The sequence below is a fragment of the Canis aureus genome, chromosome 5 (genome assembly GCF_053574225.1).
Source record: "Canis aureus isolate CA01 chromosome 5, VMU_Caureus_v.1.0, whole genome shotgun sequence".
In the NCBI taxonomy this organism is placed as follows: domain Eukaryota; kingdom Metazoa; phylum Chordata; class Mammalia; order Carnivora; family Canidae; genus Canis; species Canis aureus.
The window spans coordinates 24048002-24073156 of record NC_135615.1 but is presented as its reverse complement, the minus strand read 5'-3'; the positions used below and the strand labels follow the sequence as shown (position 1 = coordinate 24073156).

The 25155-nt window shown below is 38.7% G+C and overlaps 1 protein-coding gene across 3 annotated transcripts in view; it reads left to right on the top strand.

The window, feature by feature from the left end:
- The window catches only part of OPTN (optineurin), a 41934-nt gene extending 24150 nt beyond the window's left edge, over positions 1–17784 (top strand). For 2 of the 3 annotated variants that reach the window (XM_077897214.1, XM_077897212.1), the window contains exons 7-14: positions 1442–1544; positions 2772–2887; positions 4298–4447; positions 4810–4903; positions 7770–7928; positions 10733–10863; positions 12779–12861; positions 16880–17784. In XM_077897214.1, the coding sequence (XP_077753340.1) occupies positions 1442–1544; positions 2772–2887; positions 4298–4447; positions 4810–4903; positions 7770–7928; positions 10733–10863; positions 12779–12861; positions 16880–17007 (964 nt within the window). In that variant the 3' untranslated portion in view covers positions 17008–17784. The remainder of the gene's footprint in view (positions 1–1441; positions 1545–2771; positions 2888–4297; positions 4448–4809; positions 4904–7769; positions 7929–10732; positions 10864–12778; positions 12862–16879) is intronic. The other variant, XM_077897215.1, reaches the window with a different exon arrangement.
- The last annotated feature ends 7371 nt before the right edge of the window (positions 17785–25155 follow it).

Here is a 25155-nt window from a genome sequence, read left to right as displayed (position 1 = left end):
GAAGTTCTTGAGATGAGTAGAAAAAGGTGGGTGAAGGTCTTAGTGTTCTGTGTGTAACTGTGTGTCAGTTCCCCTTATGGAAGAACCCACTTCTCATCTCTAACATCTCAACCCAGAAACCTTTTATTTTGTGATATTCTTTCATTGTAGGCTCCACACCCAGCTTGGAGCCCAACATGGTGCCTCAACTCACCACCCTGACATCAAGAGTCAGATGCCCAACTGACTGAGCTACCCAGATGCCCAACTGACTGAGCACCCTTTCTAGTTCCTCTCTTTTTTTTTTAAGATTTTATTTATTTATTCATGACAGATACAGAGAGATAGATAGATAGAGAGAGAGAGAGAGAGGCAGAGAAACAGGCAGAGGGGGAAGCAGGCTCCATGCAGGGAGCCTGATGTGGGACTCAATCCCGGGTCTCCAGGATCACACCCCAGGCTGAAGGCAGCACTAAACCACTGGGCCACTGGGGCTGCCCCCTTCTAGTCCCTCTTAAACAGGCTCCACCTTTGTCCCCATGTCCAGAGGAATCTGATGTCACTGACTCCTGAGCCTTCGGGTCACCATAATGTCAATTGGATTATATCTTGGCTTTCCCTGCTATGGCTTCAGACCTAGCCTTACTGGGCTGCCAAATCAATTCATTCATAGCCATGCCCCCTAAATCTTGCTGTTATTTTCTCTCCCTTTCTCTTTGTTCTTGTATGTTATGGCTTTTTTTTTTTTTTTTAAGATTTCATTTATTTATTCATGAGAGACAGAGAGAGAGGCAGAGACATAGGCAGAGGGAGCAGAAGGCTCCCTGTAGGGAGCCAGATGGGGGACTCAACCCCTGGGCCCTGGGATCATGACCTGAGCCAAGGGCAGATGCTCAACCACTGAGTCACCCAGGTGCCCCTGTATATGGCTTTTTAAAAGTCATTTTGGTGGCATCTAGGTGGGAGAAAAATATATTCAGTTCACCGTTTTTAACTAGAAATCTCTTCTTTCATTTGCATTTCTGTTGGGCTGGCCTTCAGGTGGTTATTATTCAGTATAAGAATGTTGGTACTTTTTGTCTATTTTTCCTTTCTCTGCTGAATCCTTATAAAGGGACACACTCATGTAACACACATGCATGCAGGTACATACACACAAAGACAGATTTTAAAAATATTTCTGTGTATTACTGAATACACAGAAAGAGGCAGTGTTTTTCAGTGTTTGTGATGATTTATGCCCATCTTTTGCCTCTGCATGAATTCATGCTTTAACTCCTGTCTAGCCAATTTTAGGATGAAAAGCTAAGCCCAGAAAGGTTAATAGAGTAAATGTAGAGAGATTTTGAAGCCCTTGATCCTTTATCCAAATTTCAGACAATGTTCTTTTTAGTGTTTCTGCAATTGTTATTCCTCTTAAAGCCAAAGAGAAAGTAACTTTAACATATTCTGTATTTTTCAGAGTTTTATATTTTGAAAAGAAAGCCAGTGGTGGTTCTGAGATTGAGACCCAGACAGAGGAGAGCACAGAAAAAGAGAAAGAAGAGGAGAAAGGCCCAGAAACTGTGGGTACTTAAGTTCTAAGGCTGTTGTCACACCGCCATTGTACATAAGAGTCATATCTGAAGTCAAGTCTTGTGCTGTTATTAGCTTTAGAAACAGAAATAATTTTAATGTTGGATATATTCTGTTTCTCTCATATTTCCTTGTTCTGATTTGAATTTCATCCATAGTAAATTGTAGTGAGATGTGTTCCTATCCCAGTCATTGTAGGGAATCATACCTCTCTTCTTTTTTTTTTAAGATTTATTTATTTTAGAGAGCAAGAGTGTGCGTGAGTCAGGGGGAGGGACAGAGGGAGAAGGAGAAAGAGAATCCCAAGCAGACTGCCCTCAGAGGGCAGAGCCCACACAGGGCTCCATCTCACCACCCTGAGATTAGGACCCCAGCCCAAATCAAAAGTCAGATACCCAACCAACTGGGTAGGCTGCCCAGACGACCCTATCTCTAAACTCTTCATGACTGATTTTCTTTCCTAACTTCGTGAATGAACAGATCCACCAGCAAAGAAAGCAATTTTGTCCACTTTATAATGAGATCACTTGAGAATATGACCCAGAAACTTGAGATAAAATTGAAAGACCTTGATTCTACCCTACTACTGGTTTGAATGAAATAGTTTGAATGAAAAGGTTTATGTTTCTGTAGCCAGTGTTCTGTGGCAACTCAGAGATGTGCATTGGAGCCTGTCACACAGTCTTAAGCTAAGGGAAGGTTGACGAAGCCAGGAGGTTTTAAGTGCCGCAGTCATCCACATGAAAGACATTTATGTAAGATGCTCACTTTAGCCAGTTCATTTATTCAGCAAATATATGTTGCATGCCTACTATATGCCATGCTCTGGGCTGAGTCTCCTACTTTGAGAGACCAGAGAACATTTCAAACACTGAGATCAAGAGATAACCAGTTATGACAGTGCATCCAAATTGATCAGTTATGTAAGAAAAACAGTTTATATATAAATATTGCCAGATGTATTAGTGATTATATATGTAAATTACATATTATGAAATGTAAAATGTTATCTGTAATTAGTAAATGTAAACATATAAGGGAACAGAGTTGTATCTAAAACATTTCTTTTCATGTAAGATATTTAGGGCATTGATTGTCCAAAATTTAATCACCGGTCTTCATTGGATACTAATGGTTCACTCTATTTTCCCACAAAGAGAGTCATTTAATCTCTGATATGAATCACTTGTGCATGTTTGGAATTTCTTGAATGACAGGTTGGCAGTGAAGTGGAGACATTGAACCGTCAGGTGACAACCCTATTTAAGGAGCTTCAAGAGGCACATACAAAACTCAGTGAGGCTGAGTTAATGAAGAAGAGACTTCAAGAGAAGTAAGAATGAGAGATGAATTTTATTCCCCTTCAGAAAATGGACATTTTTACAAAATGTATTACTATGTGTAAAAATAAGGCTTTGTTACTATGTTACCCAAAGAAAAATAGAAACCTAATTAAAATATGAATTCAGAAAATGCTAACATCAAGATTAATGTACAGGTTCATTTATAAATATGAAATACTTGCGGATAGGGGGATGGGGCCCAGGGAAATCTGATTCTGCTGTTCAGAGATGTTTGTTATGCGTACTAGAGTCTCTGTGAGGACCTGTAAAAAAGCAGTAAGCCCAGTTTTCTGTGACTTATGTGAGCTGACAATATTGATGTAAGCAAACATAAATGAAAACTGCCAAAGAGAAGGAAGAACTTGAGTGAGATTTATTGAGGACAAAATTCATTTTTAGTCAATTATGAAGGCTAATATTTAAACTGAGACCTTTGCATTTGCTTGTTTTTCTTGATGTAGCAAATTACTTGAAATTTAGAAAAGCTAAGTTGATGTTGTTCTTTTGGATTAGTTGGCAAACATATATCCAGCACAACACATGAGTGTACGTTGCCTTAGAGCTACAGTATTATGGTAATCTGGCACAGCCTAGCAGCTAAAGGACTTTGGACAAACAGACTTAGTTGACATATGGATCTGGAATTTATCTGTGGTATTACCTTGGGCAAATTATATATTAAGCCTCTGTGAGCCTAGTTTATCATTTGTAAAACGTACGCGTGTTGTTATCCCTACTTCATAATATTGTATTGAGATGTTTAACATGCTTGGCATTAACGCCTTGCATATAGCAACCATGAGTTCATATTTGCTATTATTATATTGAAATTCTCTTTCTGAACTTAGGGAGCTTCCTTTTCCCTTATTAAATCCTCGCCAGAAGTCATATTCTTTGTGCTTAAGGGAACCCAGACTTCTTAAAATATTGCAGATATCCATGGATCACTATATGAAAAGCATCTTTAGCCAATTACTATTTTGGACTATATCTGACCAACAAAAATATACTTGCGTGACTACTGAAGACAGTTATTCCAAGCGGGCCATAGCTTGTGTGGTCTTAGATCTGCACTTTTTTTAATGTTAAGCATAAGGGTTCAAAATTGTGTAAATTTCTTTTCAAAAAAAAAAATCTGTATTTTTTTTTAATGTTTAGTCATGAGGGTTTAGAAATACTACTTGCTTCTGGTAAAGAAGCAAGGAGGATAAAATATTTTATTTTTTTTTTGCCGTTATATCCTTGAAAAATGGAAAAATGAAAAATCCTAAAAAAAAAAAAAAAAGAAAAATGCAATCCTAAATTTCTCTGTGTTTGCTACATAATCTTGGGATTTATTTAAAAGCCACTGAGAAATAAAGGAGTGTTGTTTATCCTCATGAAAATTTGATATTTCTTAGATGTCAGACCCTTGAAAGGAAAAATTCTGCAACCCCATCAGAGCTGAATGAAAAGCAAGAGCTTGTTTATAACAACAAAAAGTTGGAGCTACAAGTGGAAAGCATGCGATCAGAAATCAAAATGGAGCAAGCTAAAACCGAAGAGGAGAAGTGAGTATCCCATGACTGAATGACCCCTTGCTAGGAGAAGATAGAATAGTACTTTTATAAGATTGGAATTAGGATTTAACAACAAACTTTAAACTTTTCTATGTAATTGAAGGAGTACTAAGAGACTTTTCTGAGGAGATCAAATTTGTTCTGCTATAACAACATTATTAAAGTTCCTTGTAACCTATAGATTTTTTTTTAAATATTTTCTTTGAGAGTAAGAAAATGTCAGCAGGTGGTGAGATGGTAAAGGTAGGAGAGACGATTTTGCTAGTTGAATGCTCGGAAGAAGATTGAAGAACAAATCTAAGTTTTTATCATATTTCCCCCCAATATTCAGTTTCTTAATTTCTTTTGAATAGGTCCAAGTTAGCCACTCTCCAGTTGACACATAACAAGCTTCTTCAAGAATACAATAATTCATTGAAAACAATCGAGGAACTGAAAAGGAAAGAGGTACTCATAGAAAAAAATTATTTTCATGGCCCCATAACAAACAGGCTGTAAACATTTTTATATGTAAAGCAGTTGTGTTAATCCTTGAGTCTGTTTTTCAAAGGTTGTTCTTCAGTTTTATAGTTGATTTCTTGTGTCTAAGTGCGTAGAACTTCTGATGGTCCACCTGTGTATAATTTGCTTCATGTGCAAAGATCGTGCTAATGTCCTACAGTCAGGGAGTAAGTTTTTAGCACTTCTTTTTTTTTTTAACATTTATTTATTATTTGAGAGAGAGAGAGCATGGTGAGCCTGGGCAGAGAGAGAGGGAGAGAGAATCTCAAGCAGACTGCCTGCGGAGCACAGAGCCCAACTCAGGGCTCGATCCCACAACCCTGAGATTATGACCTGAGCTGAAATCAAAGAGTTGGCTACTTAACCAACTGAGCCTCCCTGGTGCCACAGCCTTTAGCATTTCTAACAGGGTGGGTTTGTAGGAGAGCTACCAGTGTGGGCTCCCACAGGAACAGGGTGCAGCAAGATTGTGGGCTGCCACTGGAGGGGTTGTCTCCATGGAGCTGTTACAGGGCTAGCTTGCTGCTGTCAGTGACCTGGAGACCCTGGATTTACCAGATTGCAACTTACATTAATAGAATGCCAGTGTGGTGCAGCAGTTTAAACATGGGTGGATTTGTGAGGTGTGATAGGCATTTTAGTTAACCGGGTGGGGTCAACCTTTTCATGCTACATATGCATATCAAATTGTCACCCTGTTCACTTTAAATATCTTACAATTTAATTTGTCAGTTTTACTTGGATAAAGCTGGGATAAATAAGTGAAGATCATGGAAGCTTTGAATTAGTAGAAGGGGGTCTTTGAGTTTAATATGCTTATAAATGTACTCTTCATTTTTCTTTTTTTTTTTTAAAGTTGTATTTCTTTTGAGAGAGAGAGTGTGTGCACAAGCGGAAGGAGGGTCAGAGGGAGAGAATCTTTCAAGCAGATTCCCTGTTGAGGGCAGAGCTCAGTGATGCAGAACTCAATCCCACAACCATTTAGATTATAACCTGATTCGAAACAGATGCTTAATTGACTGGGTCATTCAGACATCCTTGTTGTTCTTCTTTTTTTTTTTTTTTTTTTTTGATAGAATATTGTTCCTTTCTAGAAGCTAGTAAGTTTTTTCATTATTTATTTATTTGTATTTAATTGAAGTCAGTTGACCTACAATATCATACTAGTTTTCATTGTCTAACATAGTGATCAGATGTTTATACACATTATGAAATGCTCATGATTGTAGTTACTATCTGTGAGCATATAAAGTTATTACAATAGTATTGACTGTACAGTTGATCCTTGAATAGAAAGGGTTTGCACGGGTCCACTTAATGTGCAGATTTTTTAAAATACAGAACTATAAGTGTGTCTTTTTCTTCTTTGTTGTTTTCTTAATAACATCTTTTCTCTAGCTAACTTTATTGTAGGAATACAGTATATGATACATATGTGTTAATCCACTAAATTATTGGTAAGGTTTCCTGTCAACCATAGTCTGTTACTAGTTAAGTTTCTGGGGAGTCGAAAGTTACATTGTGAATTTGCGACTCTGCAGAGGGTCAGTGGCTCTAACCCCTATGTTGTTCAAGGGTCAGCTATATTCCCTCTGCTGTACTATACATCCCCGTGACTTATTTATTTTATAACTAGAAGTTATGTGCCTCTTGGTCCCCTTCATTCCCATATCTCCCTCTCCTCTGGCAACTACTAGTTTATTCTCTGTATTTATGTTTGTTTCTATATGTTTTGTTTTTCAAATTCCACATATAAGTGAAATCATATGGTATTTGTCTGTTTCTCTGACTTACCTCACTTAGCATAGGTGGACCTCTAAGTACATCCCTGTTGTCACAAATGGCAAGATTTCAGTCTTTTTATGGCTGAATGATACATCTATGTGTGCGTACATGTATAGATCACATCTTTATCCATTCAGCTATTCGATGGATATTGAGGCTGCTTCCATATCTTAGTATTGTAAATAATGCTGTAGTAAAAATAAGCATGGATATATCTTTTTTAATTAGTATTTTCATTTTCTTTGGATAAATATCCAGAAGTGGGATTGCTGGATCATAGGGTAGCTCTATTTTTAACTTTTTGAGGAACCTCTGTACTGTTTTCTACCGTGGGTATACCATTTTGCATTCCCACCAACAGCCCAGCAGGGTTCCTTTTTCTCCACATCCTCACCAACACTTGTTCTTTTTTGTCTTTTTGACACTAGTCATTCTGACAGGTGTGAGGTGACCAATTTTTAATATAAACATGTTTCTTCTTTTCCTCTGACTTCACCAAGTAACAGTAATATCAGTGGGGAAGATGACAGTATCAGCAAGTTACAACCTCACTGAGATCAGGGTTTGTTATTATTTCCCTTATTTCAGTGGGTTTTTTTAAATTGTTTTAAACTAAGAAAATGTAATTTGCAAGCTATAAGTTAAATGAATACAATTTTCTGAGTAAGTTATCATTGATTGCTAATTAACAGAACAGTTTAGAAGCCAATCACTTAAAGAAATTAAACTTCATTTAATATTTTACTAAAATAGGTTAAATTAGGGGCCCCTGGGGGGGCATAGATGGTTAAGCAACCGACTCTTGGTTTTGGTTCAGGTCGTGATCTTAGGATTGTGAGATCAAAGCCTCATGTTGGGATCTGCACTCGGCACGGAGCCTGATTGAGACTCTCCCTCTTCCTCTGTTCCTTCCTGACCTCACTTATGCCCACATGGGCTCTCTCTCTCTCTCTCAAATAAATAAATCTTAAAAAAAATAGATTGGATTATTTCACAGCCATTTCTAGAATAATCTTGTCTCTTTCAGTCAGAAAAAGTGGATAAGGTGATTCTGCAAGAACTAAGTGAAAAACTGGAACTGGCAGAGAAGGCCCTGGCTTCCAAGCAGCTTCAGATGGATGAGATGAAGCAGACCATCACCAAGCAGGAGGAGGACCTGGAAACCATGACCGTTCTTAGGGCTCAGGTAAGCTGTGGTCTGAAACATGAATTGAGTAAGGCCAACCTTGATCGTATTCTCATTTGGAAAAGCAATCGTGTTTAAAATATATTTTTGGATTTTATATAATTCCCACCAATATATTAAAAAAAAGTTTTATTGAAGTATATCATGTGTGGAAAGTGCACCAAATTTTTAAGGGTATAGTTCAATGAATTTATCCACTTATGGTTGATAGGTAGTTAGCTTATTTTCAATTTGGAGCATTATGATTATCGTTGCTCTGACATTCTAGTGCCTGTCTCTTTGTTTGGTTTGTGCGTTCATTTCTGTTGGGTGCCTATCTCGCTAGTGGTGGAATGGCTGGTTCATGGAGTACTCATATTACTCAGTGTTACTAGATGTCGCCAACAGTTTTCCGAAGTCGTTGTACCAGTTTTCACTCCTATCAACAGACTCCCCATTGATCGACATCCTTACCCTTACCTGTATTATCAGAATTTCAACCCAAGCCCTTTATAGCAATTCATTTATTTGAGTACCTCATGGTATTGTTGTCATATCCTTTGTCCTTCTGACATTGGTTGTGTTTTTTTTTTTTTTAAAGATTTTATTTATTTATTCATGATAGTCACAGAGAGAGAGAGAGAGAGAGAGAGAGAGAGAGGCAGAGACACAGGCAGAGGGAGAAGCAGGCTCCATGCACCGGGAGCCCGATGTGGGATTCGATCCCGGGTCTCCAGGATCGCGCCCTGGGCCAAAGGCAGGCGCCAAACCGCTGCGCCACCCAGGGATCCCCAATTGGTTGTGTTTTGATAGGTACTCTCACTCATTCAGCCACTGCTTTTTGAGCACCTGTAACATGAGCCACTGTTGTCATTGCAAGGCATGTATAGGAATGGACAGAACGACCCAGGTCTGACTGGCTTAAAGCTAATCAGAGAAAGAAGTAAGACTATAACTCAAATTGAGATCTGATTCAAAAAACCCCATGATGCATCAATGATAGCATAAAATGTTGGACCATTCACAGATGGCAGGAAGTCCCTTAAAATGACCTTTTTATTTCATGGTTGTAGTGAGGGGAGGTTGGTAACTAAAACTGTGATAGAATATTTAAATTTTTATTGATTTTACTTTTAGAGATAAACATTTTTATCCTAGAACCATAAAATTTTGGGGGAAAAAACTCATTTTAAATCTGGAAAGCTAAAAACTGGTGTTAGAGTAATGTTCATTTCACTATTGAGTTCATTTTTACTTTAGAATTTTGTAACAGGAAATCATATCACGCCATAATATTTATATATTTCTAGATAAGAAATTACCCTCCAGGGCAGCCCAGGTGGCTCAGTGGTTTAGCACCGCCTTCAGCACAGGGCGTGATCCTGGGGACCCAGGATCGAGTCCCATGTCAGGCTCCCTTCATGGAGCCTGCTTCTCCCTCTGCCTATGTCTCTGCCTCTCTCTCTCTCTCTCTCTCTCTCTCTCTGTGTGTGAAATAAATAAATAAATAAATAATAAATAAATAAATAAATAAATAAATAAATAAATAAATAAATAAAATATTTAAAAAAGAAAGAAATTATCCTCCAATTTAGCAGCTGAAACAACAACAAGCATTTGTTATCTTCGAGTTTCTGTGGGTTGGGCATCCAGGAGCAGCTTAGCAGGATGATTCTGGCCCAGAGCCCCTCATGAGGCTGTACTCAAGATCTGTTTCCAAGCTGGCACGCTCACATGGCTGTGGGCAGGAGGCCTGAGTTCCTCACCCTGTGGGCCTCCAGGGTGTACACAGGCAGCTTGCACACCCTCATGACATGTCAGTGAGCTTCCCCTACAACAAGTGACCCAGAAGAGAACAAGACAAGCCACACACCATCCTTTCTGCAATATCCTAGTGGTTACACAGGTTGGCTCTATTCATTGTGGAAGGGGACCACATAAAGGTGAGGATCACTGGAGCCATCTTGGAGGCTGGCTACCATTGTGGGAAATGGCATAGAATGTGGGCATCAATCTTGGTTCAAGTGCTGGTTTAATCACTTACCTAATTTACCCAAGATTGAGCGCTGTTAAACTTGTAAATGCGGGGATCCCTGGGTGGCGCAGCGGTTTGGCGCCTGCCTTTGGCCCAGGGCGCGATCCTGGAGACCCGGGATCGAATCCCACGTCGGGCTCCCGGTGCATGGAGCCTGCTTCTCCCTCTGCCTGTGTCTCTGCCTGTGTCTCTGCCTCTCTCTCTCTCTGTATGACTATCATAAAAAAAAAAAAAAAAGCATCTTTTTAAAAAAAAAAAAAAAAACTTGTAAATGCGAAATGAGCATAGCAATTCCACATTGCTACGTAGAATTTTTTGATAAAGTGAAATGAGGTAGGAATACAGGCACCCAACATAGAACCTTGTACATGTTTGGAATTTAATAAATAGTATCTATTTATTATTATTATTTAAAATTAAATTTAAGACCAGCCTTTATAAATATAACTGGCAGAGTAAGTAAGCTATTAAGCTAATCTTGAATATTATTTTTTTAAAAGGCCAGAGAATCTTGCTGAACAAATGTTACATGTGGTATTTAAACCACCTATATCAGTGTCATTGTCAGGTTCTAATTGTCTAACATGCTCACACATGCGCGCGCGACTTGTCTCCTCTCTGAAGGTGGTTGGAAAGTCTCAGTCGCCACACTGGTTTCCAGCAGGAATATGTGCACCCATTACTTACAAGGCATATCATATGAGGCAGCACTCTGTCTGCACCCCATCACCAGGTGGGTGAATCTACATTTGCCTAGGTGGTGACTTCTGCCTCTTTTACCTTCTATCAGATGGAGGTTTACTGTTCTGACTTTCATGCTGAAAGAGCAGCAAGAGAGAAGATACATGAAGAAAAGGAACAGCTGGCGCTGCAGCTGGCAATCCTGCTGAAAGAGAATAATGCTTTTGAAGATGGAGGCAGGTAAGGCTCGGGAAGGCTCAGGGCACCCACCTGGAGCCCAGGGCACAGGCTGAGGACAGGTGGCCTGTCAGAGGTGGTGCTTAAGATGAGCTGTAGAAATCACCCTGAGTACACTTCACTTGATTGTGTACCTGACACTCAGCATAACTTAGGAAGCTTGGCAGCATCTTGTAGGAACATGATAAGTTCTTTGCTTTTGGACGTGCTGTATAAACATGACCACATGTGTTCCAAAGTCCTATCCTGCCGTTGTCAGTGACATACAGTCTTAACACTTTAAACAATTCTGTAATAAGCTTTAAAAGGAAATATTGCTCAAATTACTTCTTTCTTTTAAGTTTCCATTTTGAGGGGCTCCTTGATTGCTCAGTGGTTGAGCACCTGCCTTTGGCTCAGATCCTTATCCCCAGGTCTTAGGATTGAGTCCCGCATCAGGCTCGCCACAGGGAGCCTGCTTCTCCCTCTGCCTGTATCTTGTCCTCTCTCTCTGTCTCTCATGAAATAAATAAATAAAATCTTTAAAAAATATAAATTTTCACTTTGAGAAAAATTTGGAACAGAGACATAGAAAAATACAGGGAATAAAATGACACCATGATGTATCCTATCCAGAGTTGACAGTTACATATATTTATTTGCATCATGTGTATTTTATCAAAAGAAAAAAGGGTGTCATAGGCGAAGTTGGAGGCTCCTCTGTTCACCACCCTTCATTAGTGTTTCTCTCCTTGCCCCATACTGCCTGGATTTTGGGGAGTAACATACCCATCCGTTTTATGCTTTTATGTAGTATCAATACAATATCTATGTCATGTCTTGAAACAAGGTAATATTAATTTCTCTATGCTTAAGCTACAAAGTGATCACCAAGTATTGTTCTACAGCTTGCTTTATATAAATAACATTGTGATTTTGAACTCTGAGGGTGTGTGTGTGTGTATGTGTGTGTTATACACTTGCAGATATATTTCATTTTCTTTAATTGCTCTATACTGTCTTGTTTCAGAAATATGCCACTTTTTTTTAATCCATTCCCTTATCAGTTGACAGTTTGGTCATTTACTAGTTGATTTTTAAAATCTTAATTGTTAGTATCTTTCACTAAACTATGTCCTAGTGCCAATAACATTTAAAAACTCAGGTTAGGGCAGCCCGGGTGGCTCAGTGGTTTAGTGCCGCCTTCAGTCCCGGAGTATGATCCTGGAGACCTGGGATCAAGTCCCAGGTCAGGCTCCCTGCATGGAGCCTGCTTCTCCCTCTGCCTGTGTCTGTGCCTCTCTCTCTCTCTCTCTCTCTCTCTCTCTCTCTGTGTGTGTGTGTCTCATGAATAAATAAATAAAATCTTAAAAAATATATATTTAAAAAAAAAAACTCAGGTTAAGGGGCACCTGGTTAAGGGGCTCAGTCGGTTAAGTATTTGCCTTTGGCTCAGGTCATAGTCTCAAGGTCCTGGCATCGAGCCCAACATTAGGCTCCCTGCTGAGTGGGAGCCTGTTTCTCCCTCTGCCCTTACCCCAGCTTGTGTGTGCTTGCTTGCGCTCTCTCTCTCTCAAATAGTCTTTTTTTTTTTTTAAGATTTTATTTATTTATTCATGAGACACACAGAGAGAGGCAGAGACACAAGCAGAGAGAGAGAAGCAGGCCCCCTCTCAGGGAGCCCAATGTGGGACTTGATCCCAGGACGGGGATCACACCCTGAGCCAAAGGCAGATGCTCAACTGCTGAGCCACCCAGGCATCCCAATAAATAATCTTTAAAAAAAATTTTTTTAAACCTCAAGTTAATTCTTAAGATCTGTTTTTTATGGACCTTATATCTTTTTTCAACTCTTTTTTTCCAATACTGTTGAATACCTGCTTAATGTTGCCATATGTCAGGATTTTAGAACATCACTGTGTGTTACTTTTTATCCCAGTAGGCAGTCTTTGATGGAGATGCAGAGCCGTCATGGGGCAAGAACAAGTGACCCTGACCAGCAGGCCTACCTCGTCCAGAGAGGTGAGTCGCGTGTGATTGTAAGTATTCAGGGTCTCAGAGAAGACCTATCCTATGAAGAGAATGCTTGAAGACAAATTTCACTACATTCTGCACAATTCCAGCTCAAACTACGAAAGTAAAGCGTGCCTTTCAGTATTACTTCCCCAGTACCCCGCTCTCCATACCTTACCAACTGAATCTGGACACCATACTTTCTTCATGCTGGCAGTTAAGGCCTGGCATAGCCCAGCTTTTAACCTTTCCCCCTCTAATTCCCTACAGTTGTTAGCCAACTAAATCACTCCCTATTCCTTGAACTTGTACAAGGCTAGTATACCTCCTTATGCAGCGTCCTTCCCTCACTCACGTCCCTGTCTCCCTCCCGTCTCTTTCCAGTGAACTCCTACCCCATCTGTAAAACCCATTTCAAATACTATCTCCATGATTCCAGCAGAATGTGACCTCTCCCTCCTAAATTTTCAAAGTACTCTCTTCCTGTTGTAGCACTTGTCTGCTGTTTTATATTATAATTCTGTGTTCTAAATGTGCTCCTAAGTACCATATTAACTAAGCTCTCTCAGAACTCGTATCTTTACCCATTACCTAGTATTATGCAATAATAATGTGAGCATTTACTGAGTTTACTGTGCACAAGTACCATGCTGATCACTTCGTACACATTATTTCTTGTGATCCTCACAAAATTCCATGAGTTATAAATGATCACAATCTTCCAGAAGATGAGATTAAATAACCTAGGATCAAAAGGTTAGTTAGGGGCAGAACTGGCCATGGAACCTAGGCTTATCCGACTCTAAATGGTACTATCATGTAATAAGTTGTCATCTAGTTTTTTATCACATCCAGACTTCAGTTGTCTAAGTGAAATTGATCGTGGCCCTCATTAAAAGTATGATGCTGTGTTTATTACATGGTTTAAATACATTAGTCATAATGTTCTGTAACATATAATAAATCCCTATGTTATAGTACATCAGTGAAAGGAAAGTAGTAGTCTTTCTACTACTAGAGAAATCTAGTAGTAGATTTCTACTACTACTGGAGTCTAGATTTGAAAAAACGTAAAATCCAAGGGGTCGAAGACTGACATAGCTAGACAAAAAGTCACATGGCCACTGACATGAATCTTAGTTTAAGATGCCATCCTAAATTTCACATAAAACTGGCATTTTAACCTTTCTTTGATGGTGGACCAGTCTGAGTTCCTTCCACATGCCAACTGATTACCAAGGCAAATTCCCATCACAGTGTTGGGAGCAGCAAGGAAGCAATGTTAGTGTGTGTCATCGACTGTTAAATCTTTAGGAAATTTCTCCTAGTATTCCTCCTACCCCCTTCTCTTCCTGTTCCCCCACCAAAGTTCTTTTACAGGAAGAAATAGGTTAAAGTAATTGAGGTTGAAAATAAACACAGTATTCATGGGGCGTATGTGGAAGTAGCAGGTAGACAGACGTGAACATTGGCCTCAGGCATGGTTAGCGTCACAGGGTGAAGCTGTGCTCTTCTTTGGAACTACATCTACCCACCTGAGCACCATCAGACATTTTCTCTAATCCGATTTTAAGTATCCCAGAAACACCCGTCTATACCTCTTTTATCAAAAGTGCCTGCAACATTGTTTTGAGTCCAAATAGACAATCTCTTGCACCTGAATTTCTTAGAGGAAGATTTTCTTTTGTCATAATTAAAGAAGGCACATGCCTATTTATGTTTAAAAAAAAAAAAGTCAAACACTCTTTGACTTGTATTTATAAACTAAAAACCATCACAGAAAAAAAAATAATAAAATAAAAAAATAAAAACCATCACAGAGTACAGATTTAGTCATGATAATCCTACATGCTTTTTGTCTTGTAAAAAGCAACATTCCAAATAGAGACTGCATGAAAATTTTTATTTTTTTATTATTATTTTCTTAGCTTCATAACAAAGGTGCCTTATCTTCACCATAAGTTATCCTTATTTATGGTCTTCTGTGGCCGTCAATGCATCTGCCCTGATCCAGGACTCTCAGCTGAGAACTAAAAGGGAACTAAAAGGTACAAGGCAAGGTCAGGCCTGCAGCAGCGTATAGCCTAGTTGGAGAGACAGGCTCTGCACAGAAAAGGATGGATTCATAAAACAAGATAATATTTAAGTAATAGAAATAATACTGCTGGAGGTCAGAGGACAGGTTGATGACTGAGGACCAGGGGAGCTGAGAAAGGCCTTGAAAAGGTGTGACTTTAAGCTTGAACTTGAAGCTAGGATTCACATAAGCACAGGATGAGAATGAGGGGTCCAAGGCGGAGAGGAATGTGATGTGTTAACAGCAAAAACCTTGGGCAGCCCCGATGGCTTAGCAGTTTAGTGCCACCTTTAGCCCGGGGTGTGATCCTGGAGACCCTGGATCGAGTCCCACGTCGGGCTCCCTGCATGGAGCCTGCTTCTCCCTCTGCCTGTGTCTCTGCCTCTCTCTCTCTCTCTGTCATGAATAAATAAATAAAAAATCTTAAAAAAAAAAAAAAAGCAAAAACCGAAGAAGTTTTTTTTATAGCAAAAAGCCAGGAGGTACAGAGAACCCATTAATGGACTAATAGCAACAATCAAAGTCTGAGTGTCGAAACCTAGATCAGCACCTAAAAAAAAAGGCACAGATGGAAGCAAAAAAGTTTAAAAATGAAGAATCAGCAGTCGCTGATCAGTGACCAGTTGTCATCTACAGTGGAAAAAGTTGGCTGAGCCATGATCTAGGATCATGATACCACGAGAAAGTCCCCAGCTTTCAGAACTCATGTCTGGGGATCAGTATTTCTATTCAAGGGTGCTTCTGGAATTTGCTGAACACACACTGTCTGCAATAGTCTCACATGTTATTCAGTTCAAATAATATGCTCAGAAGCCAAAAATTATGTATAAGGTTGCTTCCACTGTCAGCCTCCAAAAGCAAACATTTCAGTGGGCCAACTGAAAGTCTTGAGACCAAAATGGTTTGCTTTGGTCCAGAAAGGTCAGACCAAGGAGATGTCCCAGGAGCTGGAAGTCATTTCCAGTTTTCACACGTAGGACCTACTTAGAGTCAAGGCTTATCTCAAACATTCTTTATTTTTTTGAAAAATTTATTTCTTTATTCATGAGACACAGAGAGAGAGAGGCAGAGACATAGGCAGAGAAAGAAGCAGGCTCCCTGTGGGGAGCTTGATGCAGGACTTGACCCTGGACCCCAGAATCACACCCTGAGCTGAAGGCAGATGCTCCACTGTTGAGCCACCCAGACATCCCATATTTAATTTAGACCTGACCCTCAGTCCACTTCCAAAATTGGACAAAATGACATGACCTGTTGTTTTGTTCTTTCTCATCATTGACTTTGCCTGAGCAGCCTTTACTTATTCTTAAAACTCCTCTCAAGTGCAACAGGTCTCGTCAGGGGACCTTTCTCTGTCGTCCAGCTAACCCACTAACAGGACACAGTGTGACACTTCCGTCCTGCACTCTGCTGTCATTTTTCTCGCCCAAAGTCCCCACCGTCTCTGTATCCCTCTCTACAACCTCCCAGGTACTCAGACCCATGGGCCAAATGAATGTCATTATTGTCTCTGCTTCCAAGAAGGTTCGCACTGTTGTGAGATTTCCTGCCCACATGCTGCTCACTGTTTTCTCCACCTTCTCTTCAGCTCATATCCTCATCTATCTTGTTCCTTCCCTCAAATATTCTTGTTTTCATTAGAACACATATTGTCCTGTCCCTAGAACTGAAACCACATATTTTCACATGCCTACAACCTGAACTAGAGCCCAAATCACAAAGTAATAGGAAAGCAGGTACCATTTTGGGAGATTTTTCTCTGTGTATAGATTTCTTAAGTTAATAAGGACCTCCCCTCCCCCAACAAAAAAACCCTTTATTCACTCCCCACTAGGTATCAGTCGCAGAGCTTAATGGGTGTTAACATTAATCACCCATTATTAAAATCAAACAAAGTCACTTGCAATGTGAAAGAAATGGAATAGCTTTTCATTGAATGCTTATTCCCAGGAACTGAGGATAGAAGCTGGCAGCGGCAGCAGCAGCGTAATATTCCGATTCATTCCTGCCCCAAATGTGGAGAAGTTCTACCCGATATAGACACACTCCAGATCCACGTTATGGACTGCATCATTTAAGTGTTCAAATGTAACTTCCCCCAAACCGTTGGTAAATATCAGATTTTTTCCTCCAAGAGTTGTGCTTTTGTATTATTTGTTTTCACTCAAACATTTTGCCTCATTGTGTTTTAGGAGAAAGAAAATCAAAATGTTCTAAATAAGACATTTTCTGTGGATTTCCTTAGAATCCTTAACGTACGATTCTTCTGATAATAGATTATTTCTTTTTTCTTTTCTTTTCTTTTCTTTTCTTTTTTTTTTTTTTTTTAATGTTCTGTGTATGTGAGCTAAACTGTTCATGAAGCTAATGAGTGTGAGACATCATGGGACAGAGTTAATGTAACCAAAGGAAGAGGCCTCACAGATAAACTTTGAGGATCTTTTCAGGAGGCAGGAAAATGATCACAGATTTAATCAAGAAAAGGACCTTTGTAGTATTTTTTAAATAAATTATATTGTTATTTTTCTCCATCCATTTAAGACACCTCTGTCTGGGGTTGTGTGTATGTTGGGGTTTTATTGCAGCCACAGTAATTATACCAAAGTTATGATATGGCTCTTTTCATATGAGCACTGTGGGCTTTTGCTTGATTGTTAGGACGAGTTACACTGGCATACATGAAGTACATACATTAGGTTTGCTGGTTTCATGTGCCACAGGTATACAGGCTTATATAGTAGATGGTTTATTAATTTCTAAAAAGCACTGTTTACTGTAAATTTTCCTGGATTAAGCTGTATATACATAATCACAAAACTAGGTATTGCAAAATAAAATTTTGCTTTTGAATCGTTCATATTGTTTGTATATGACTGGCCAATTTCATGAGACATGTTTCCCATATTCAGCTTCATATAAGCGTAATACTTACTCAGATCTGTTTTGCGAATTCTGTGAATATGAGCAAATCCCTTTACTAGAAACAACTGTGTGTTGTTTGAATTTGAAATTATTCTTGCTAAGGAGGTAAAGAGAGAGGGATTTGCTGTATTTTGTAAACCCACAGTTTACTGAGATTAACTAATACTAGGCTAGTCATAGAAGTAAACAATGTCTTTGTCTATATCCTAAAACATTTAAAAGAAAATTAAAAGATCTCTGTTTGGATTTGTTATAATAATATCTCTTAGGCAAACTTGATTTAATACACACACACACACACACTGTTCTTCTAGGAATGCCTTCCCTCAAGGGGAACTGTTTTACCAGACCCTAACCTGCTGGGATATTATCAGAGCCTGACTGACCTGGAGGAAAGGAGATACCCAACTCCAGCCCCGCTCTAGCTTTACTCCTCTCACTCAAGGAGGAGAAAAAAAGTCTGAGAAGCACTTGTAAGGTCACAGCCCAGAGGCAGAAGCTCAGTAAGACTGAGAGCTTATCGTAGGACTGTGGAATTTTTCTCACCCATACCTACCTTACCACCACATCAACAAGGTGCTTGTATAATAATGGGATTACAACTGGAGAAACCGCTCATCTTTGGGTGTATTGAAGAAGAAGTATATAGGGAAACTCAAAGATAACAGAACAAAACAAGGACACCAGAGGAAATTTTAGCCTATAATACCCATAGCTGCAGCAGACAGTAAACATAGTCCAACTCTTAACCAGGTAAACATAAAACCTCACACTACAGACTTATTTACCTCAGTTCCTTTTACCTACTACATCATTTCCATTTTTCAACAAGAAATTATGCTACATACTAAAACACAAAACACAGTTTGGAAAGATAGAGCAAACGTCAGATATGATGAATATAAGACTAGAAATTTAAAACAACTATGATTAGTATTGTAAGGGCTCTCGTGGGAAACGTGACAACATGCAGGAACAGAGGGGTAATACAAGCAGACACATGGAAATTCTAAGAAAAAATTTAAAAGATATACTAGAAATCAAAGGTGCTATAACAGAAATAAGGAATGCCTTTCATGGGCTCATGAAAAGACTGAACATGCCCGTGAAAAGAATCTGTGTGCTTGAAGCAATGTCAATAGAAACTTCCAAAATTTAAATGCAAAGAGAAAAAAAGAATGAAAATAGAATATCTAAGAACTGTGAGACAGTGTTTTAATGTAATATATGTGCAATGAGAATATCACAATAAAAAGAGATTGTATCAAGTAATTATGACTGAGAATTTTTAAAAATTAATGACAGATACCAAACTACAGATAAGGAAGGTCAGAGATCACCAAGCATGTTAAATACCAAAAAATCTTCGCCTAGGTATATTGTATTCAAACTGCAAAAAATCAAAGGCAAAAAGAAAATCTTGAAAAAGCCAGAAGGAAAGAAAACTTACCTTTAGGAGCAAGAATACGAAATACATCAGATTTCTCTTCAGAAACTATGCGAGCAATAAGAAAGGGAGTGAAACATTTAAAGTATTGAGAGAGAAAAATCACCAACATGTAACTCTGTGTTTATGGAAATTGTTCTTCAAAAGCGAAGGAGAAATAGCTTTCCTAGACAAATAAAAACTGATGAACTTGTTGCCAGTAGGCCTGCTTTGTTAGAAATGTTGAAAGTTCTGCAGAGAAAATGGAAGCTACATGGGTAGGCAGCCCCAGTGGCCCGGTGGTTTAGCGCACCGGCTTTGGCCAGGGGTGTGATCCTGGAGACCAAGGATCAAGTCCCATGTCAGGCTCCTTGCATGGAGCCTGCTTCTCCCTCTGCCTGTGTCTCTGCCTCTCTCTCTGTGTGTCTTTCATGAATAAATAAATTAAATCTTTAAAAAAAAAAAAAAAAAGGAAGCTACATGGGTCAGAAACTCAGATCTACATTTAAAAAAAAAGGAAAATCATTAGAGAAACAATAAATGAAGACAAACTCATGTTTTCCATATTATTAATTGAACAGATTAACAGTTGGTTCAAAATAATAATAGCCACATGTATTTAGTGATTATAGCTAATGGATCAATGAAGTGAATAATAGCAATATTATAAGGGATGGAAACAGGGCAAGCAGGATATTCTATTACAGGGTATTTGCGCTATACATAAAGTGGTATAGTGTTCCATGAAAGTGAACTTGGATTGGTTGTTTACATTGCAAACTCCAGTGCAACCACTGAGAAAAGAAATGTTAAAGAAGTTTATGCTGAGATATGCTAAGGGAGGAGAGAAAATGGAATAACATAAAATGTTGAGTTAAAATCAGAAAAGCCAGAAATAGAATGAAAGACAATAGAAGAAAAACAAGGGCAATGGATAGAAAACAGTAACAATTATAGTAGATATTAATACAATTATATCAATAGCTTAAATATCATTGGTCTAAATATACCAATTAAAAGACAGAAATTGTCAGAGTGGATTAAAAAAAAAAAACAAGCTTCACCTATATGCTGTCTGTAAGAAACCCACTTTAAAGACACATAGACTGAAAATAAAGGGTGGAGAAAGAAATAGCAAACTAGCACTAATTAAAAGAAAGCTACGGATGCCTGGGTGGCTTAGCAGTTAAGCTGCCTTTGGCCCAGGGTGTGATCCTGGAGTCCCGGGATTGAGTCCCACATTGGGCTCCCTGCATGGAGCCTATGTCTCTGCTTCTCTCTCTGTGCCTCTCATGAATAAATAAACAAAATTTAAAAAAATAAAAAAGCTAAAGTAACTATACTAGACTTCCAAGCAAGAAGAATTGTCAGGGATAAAAAGAGATTACAAAATGACGAAAGGGTCAATTCTCCAAGAAACATAACAGTACTTCCTGTATATACACCTAACAACATAGCATCAATATACATAAAGCAAAAACTGATAGAATTGCAAGCAAAAATAGATGAATCCAGTAATACAGTTAGAGAATTCAAAATCTCTATCAGTAACAAACTGATAAAAAGTAAAAAAAAAAAAAAAATAAGTAAGGATATAGTTGAACTGAGTAACACTATCAACAGGATCTCACATCTACAGAATACTTCATATTCTAAATATAGCAGAATATGCATTTTTCTTAAGTTCATGAAGAACATTTCACCGTGATAGACCACATTCTGAGCCATAAAATACAGCTTAACAAATTTTTTAAAAATGCAAGCCATACATAATATGCTCTCATACCACAATGGAATTAAGCTAGAAATCAAAACCAGAAAGATACCTGGAAACCCTCAAACATTTGGAGATTTAACACACTTGTCAATAATACGTGGGCTAAAGAAGAATTCTCGAGAGATTTAAATAAATTTTAACTAATTGGAAATATAACACAAAATTTGTGGCTGAAGTGAAAGCCATGTTTAGCAGATATATAGCATTGAATGAAAAGATCTAAAATCGGTAATTGAAGCTTCCACTTTAAGAACCTAGGAAAAGAATGGCAAATTAAACACAAAATAAACATAAGAAAATAAATAATAAAAATTAAAACACAAATCAATGAAATTCAAACCAGGAAATCAGTAGAGAAAATCAATGAAAATGAAAGCTGTTTCTTCGAACTAGGGGTGGTAGAAGGGGAGGAGGGCAGGGGGTGGGGGTGAATGGGTGATGGGCACTGAGCGGGGCACTTGACAGGATGAGCACTGGGTGTTATTCTGTATGTTGGCAAATTGAACACCAATAAAAAATAAATGTATTATTAAAAAAAGCTGTTTCTTTGAAATCAACAAAATTAATAAACCTACCTAGCTTAATTAAGAAGATGGAAGACACAAATTACCAGTATCAGTATACCAGCAATGAATGACTGGAACTTTAAAAACACAATAATAGGGATCCCTGGGTGGCGCAGCGGTTTGGCGCCTGCCTTTGGCCCAGGGCGCGATCCTGGAGACCCGGGATCGAATCCCACATCGGGCTCCCGGTGCATGGAGCCTGCTTCTCCCTCTGCCTATGTCTCTGCCTCTCTCTCTCTCTCTCACTGTGTGACTATCATAAATAAATAAATAAAATTTAAAAAAATAAAAATAAATAAAAATAAAAACACAATAATAACAACACATTAGGGGCAGCCCCTGTGGCGCAGCGGTTTGGCGCCGCCTGCAGCCTGGGGTGTGATCCTGGAGATCCGGGATCGAGTCCCACGTCGGGCTCCCTGCATGGAGCCTGCTTCTCCCTCTGCCTGTGTCTCTGCCTCTCTCTCTCTGTGTGTCTATGAATAAATAAATAAAATCTTTAAAAATAATAATAATAACACATTAGTACCAAAATATTAAATACTAAAGTAGAAATCTAATAAAATATAAGATCTAATTAAAGGAATCAAAGAGCTAAATAAATAAAGTGATATTTCGTATCCATGTATAGGGAGACTTAGTATCATCAACTTGATCTACAGAGTCAATTACAATCCCAAGAAGTTATTTTGTGGTTGTTGACAAAGTGATTCTAAAAGTTTATATGAAGACACAAAAGACCCAGAATAGCCAACAGATTATAGAAGGAGAACAAAGTTGAAGGACAGACACTACCTGCCTTCAAGACTTACTCTCAAGCTACAAGAATCAAGATTGTGATATTGATGAAAGAATAGACAAATATATAAATAGAGCAGAACAGAGCACCCAGAAATAGACCCAGATAGTCAACTGGTCTTTGATAAAGGAGAAAAGGCAATTCAGTGGAGAAAGGATAGTATTTTTAAGGAGCGATATTGGATACCCACGTAAAAACAAAACGAAACAACAACAACAACAACAAACGAATCAAGACACAAACCTTATACCTTTTACAAAAATAAACTCAAGCCACAGACTGGAAGTCAATCTTTACAAAACATTATCTGATGAAGGACTGGTATCAATATATACAAGGAATTCTTAAAACTCAGCAACATGAACGCAACCCAATTTAAAAATGGGCAAAAGATAACAGATACCTCACCAAAGAAGATATATAGTTGGTAAATAAACACATTAAAAGATGCTCGACAACATGTTATTAGGGAATTGCAAATTTAAACAATGAGATACCACCACACACTTACTAAAATGGCTAAAATTCAAAACACATCAAATGCTGGAGAGGATCATGAAATAACAAACTGTCATTCATTGCTAGTGGAAATGCAGAATGGTGGTTTGGAAGACTCCAGGGGTTTCTTGTAAAACTAAGTGCACAATCCTTGGTACCTATCCAAATTAATTGAAAAGTTATGTCCACACAAATCCTGCCCATGAATGTTTACAATAGCTTTATTTCATAATTGCACAAACTTGGAAGCAGCCAAAATGTCCATCGATAAGTAAATGCATAAATAAACCATGGTACATCCATACAGTGGAATATTATTCAGTGCTAAAAAGAAATAAGCCATCAAACTGCAGAAAGACATGGAGGAACTTTAAATGTCTATTGCTAAGTGAAAGAAGTCAATCTGAAAAGGCTGCATGCTGTATGATTTGAACTGTACGGCACTCTGGAAAAGTCGTAACTGTGGAGACAAGATCATGGATTGCCAGGGGTTAGGTGGAGGGAAGGATGAATAGGTGAGAGCACAAGATTTTTAGGGCAGTGAAACTATTCTGCATGATACTGTGATGGTGGATACATTTGTCAAAATCAATTGAATGTATAAGTATGAATCCTAATGTAAACTGTGGACTTCAGTTAAGAATAATGTGTCAGTGTTGGCTCATCCATTGTAACAAATGTCCCATACTAGTGCAAGATGTTGCAGCTTTTAAGTATAACAGAAATCAAGTATATGAACCAACATTCTTAATGGAATAACAAAAGGTACCAAAACTGCTTTGCTCTTAAAAGCAAATAAAAAATAGAAATAATTGTAGTCTTTTGAATCCTTTGATTTAGAGTTTATCATTTTAATAATTACTGAAATAACATTATGTTCTCATTGCAAACATGTTAGTCATCACTGAGTAGCTTTTTTTTTCTAGCTAAGTACTTGCAAAGCTGTGAAATACACAAAAAAATATTCATTCAGAAACTCTCTGTAAGTTGATGGATTTAGATAGCAGTTTGGGCTTTTTAAATATATGGAGCCATAATTATGGGTAAAATTTATTTTGTATATATGTACATGTATTATATTTTAGTAGTAGTAGTAGTAATAGTAGTAGTGGTGGTGGTGGTGGTGGTGGTGGTGGTGTTATTATTTGCTGGGTTTATAACCCAGAAAGGAAGAAATGTGTTGAAGAAGTGGAAAAAATGTGTTGAACAGTCTTATGAATGAATTAAAACCAGCACGGCTACTGGTTTTATTGGCTTCCCTTTGGAAAATATCAGTTGAGGTAACTACAGGAAGGAACATTCCTCCTTGTTTAAAGTAACCTCTAGGTTGATTAAAAAGCAACAGATATTTCCTTGCACAACAGAGACAATATTCTGTTAGTAAAATCAGGGCGATGGGATTTCCCCTCATTCTCTAAGTAGAGAGGTTGCCTCTGAGCAAGGATAACGTTTTTCTCAGGACAGGATCTTTGTCCTCAGACAGACTCAAGTTTTGGGATAAGACTCTAGAGAGTTCTGCACATATAGCAAGAAGACATGAATGCAGATGTAAACAGATGCATGCAGGGAGGAGTTGGTGGTGGAGGAGCTTTGGAAACTGGCTATTACTCTCAGTAGAAGGTCTGACTTTCTGATTTTGAATAGCATTGCCTGCCAGGCCTTGGATGGAGGAAGTGGTTTAATCACCTGGTGCATTAACTAGATAGACATACTCAAGGACATTCTGCTTCTACAGCCTCTGCTTTGGAGAGCTCAAGTACACTCACTTCACCACATGCCAGGCCCACGCGTGGAGCCCTGACATATTCTCCAGCTTCCGTCACATAGTTTAAAGGCACCTGCTGAAATCTGCACTGTCACCTCAGAATGAACTGGCCATCTCGCTCCTGTCCACAGCAAGCTCCTTCTGGACACTCCAGTCCATTTCTTGAGGCGCCAGGTATTGCCAACCGGGCCATCATCCTCTCCTTTTCCTGTGAGAGGTCACTTTCTTCGGCCAGTTCTTTTGTTCCCAAAGCAGACAGACTTTCCTGTCTGGTGTCCTCTAAAGCTTTAGAACCACTGTTGTAAAAGATGCAGTGACCACAAGGCTGAATGCAGAATGTTGGGTCCAACCCTCAGTTTCTGATTCAGTAGGTCTGGTGTGAGGCATGAGCATTTGATTTCTCACAAGTTCCCAGGAGCTGCAGTAGCTACTCCTCCGGGGACCAGCCCTGGAGAAGCCCTCCTATGTCATAT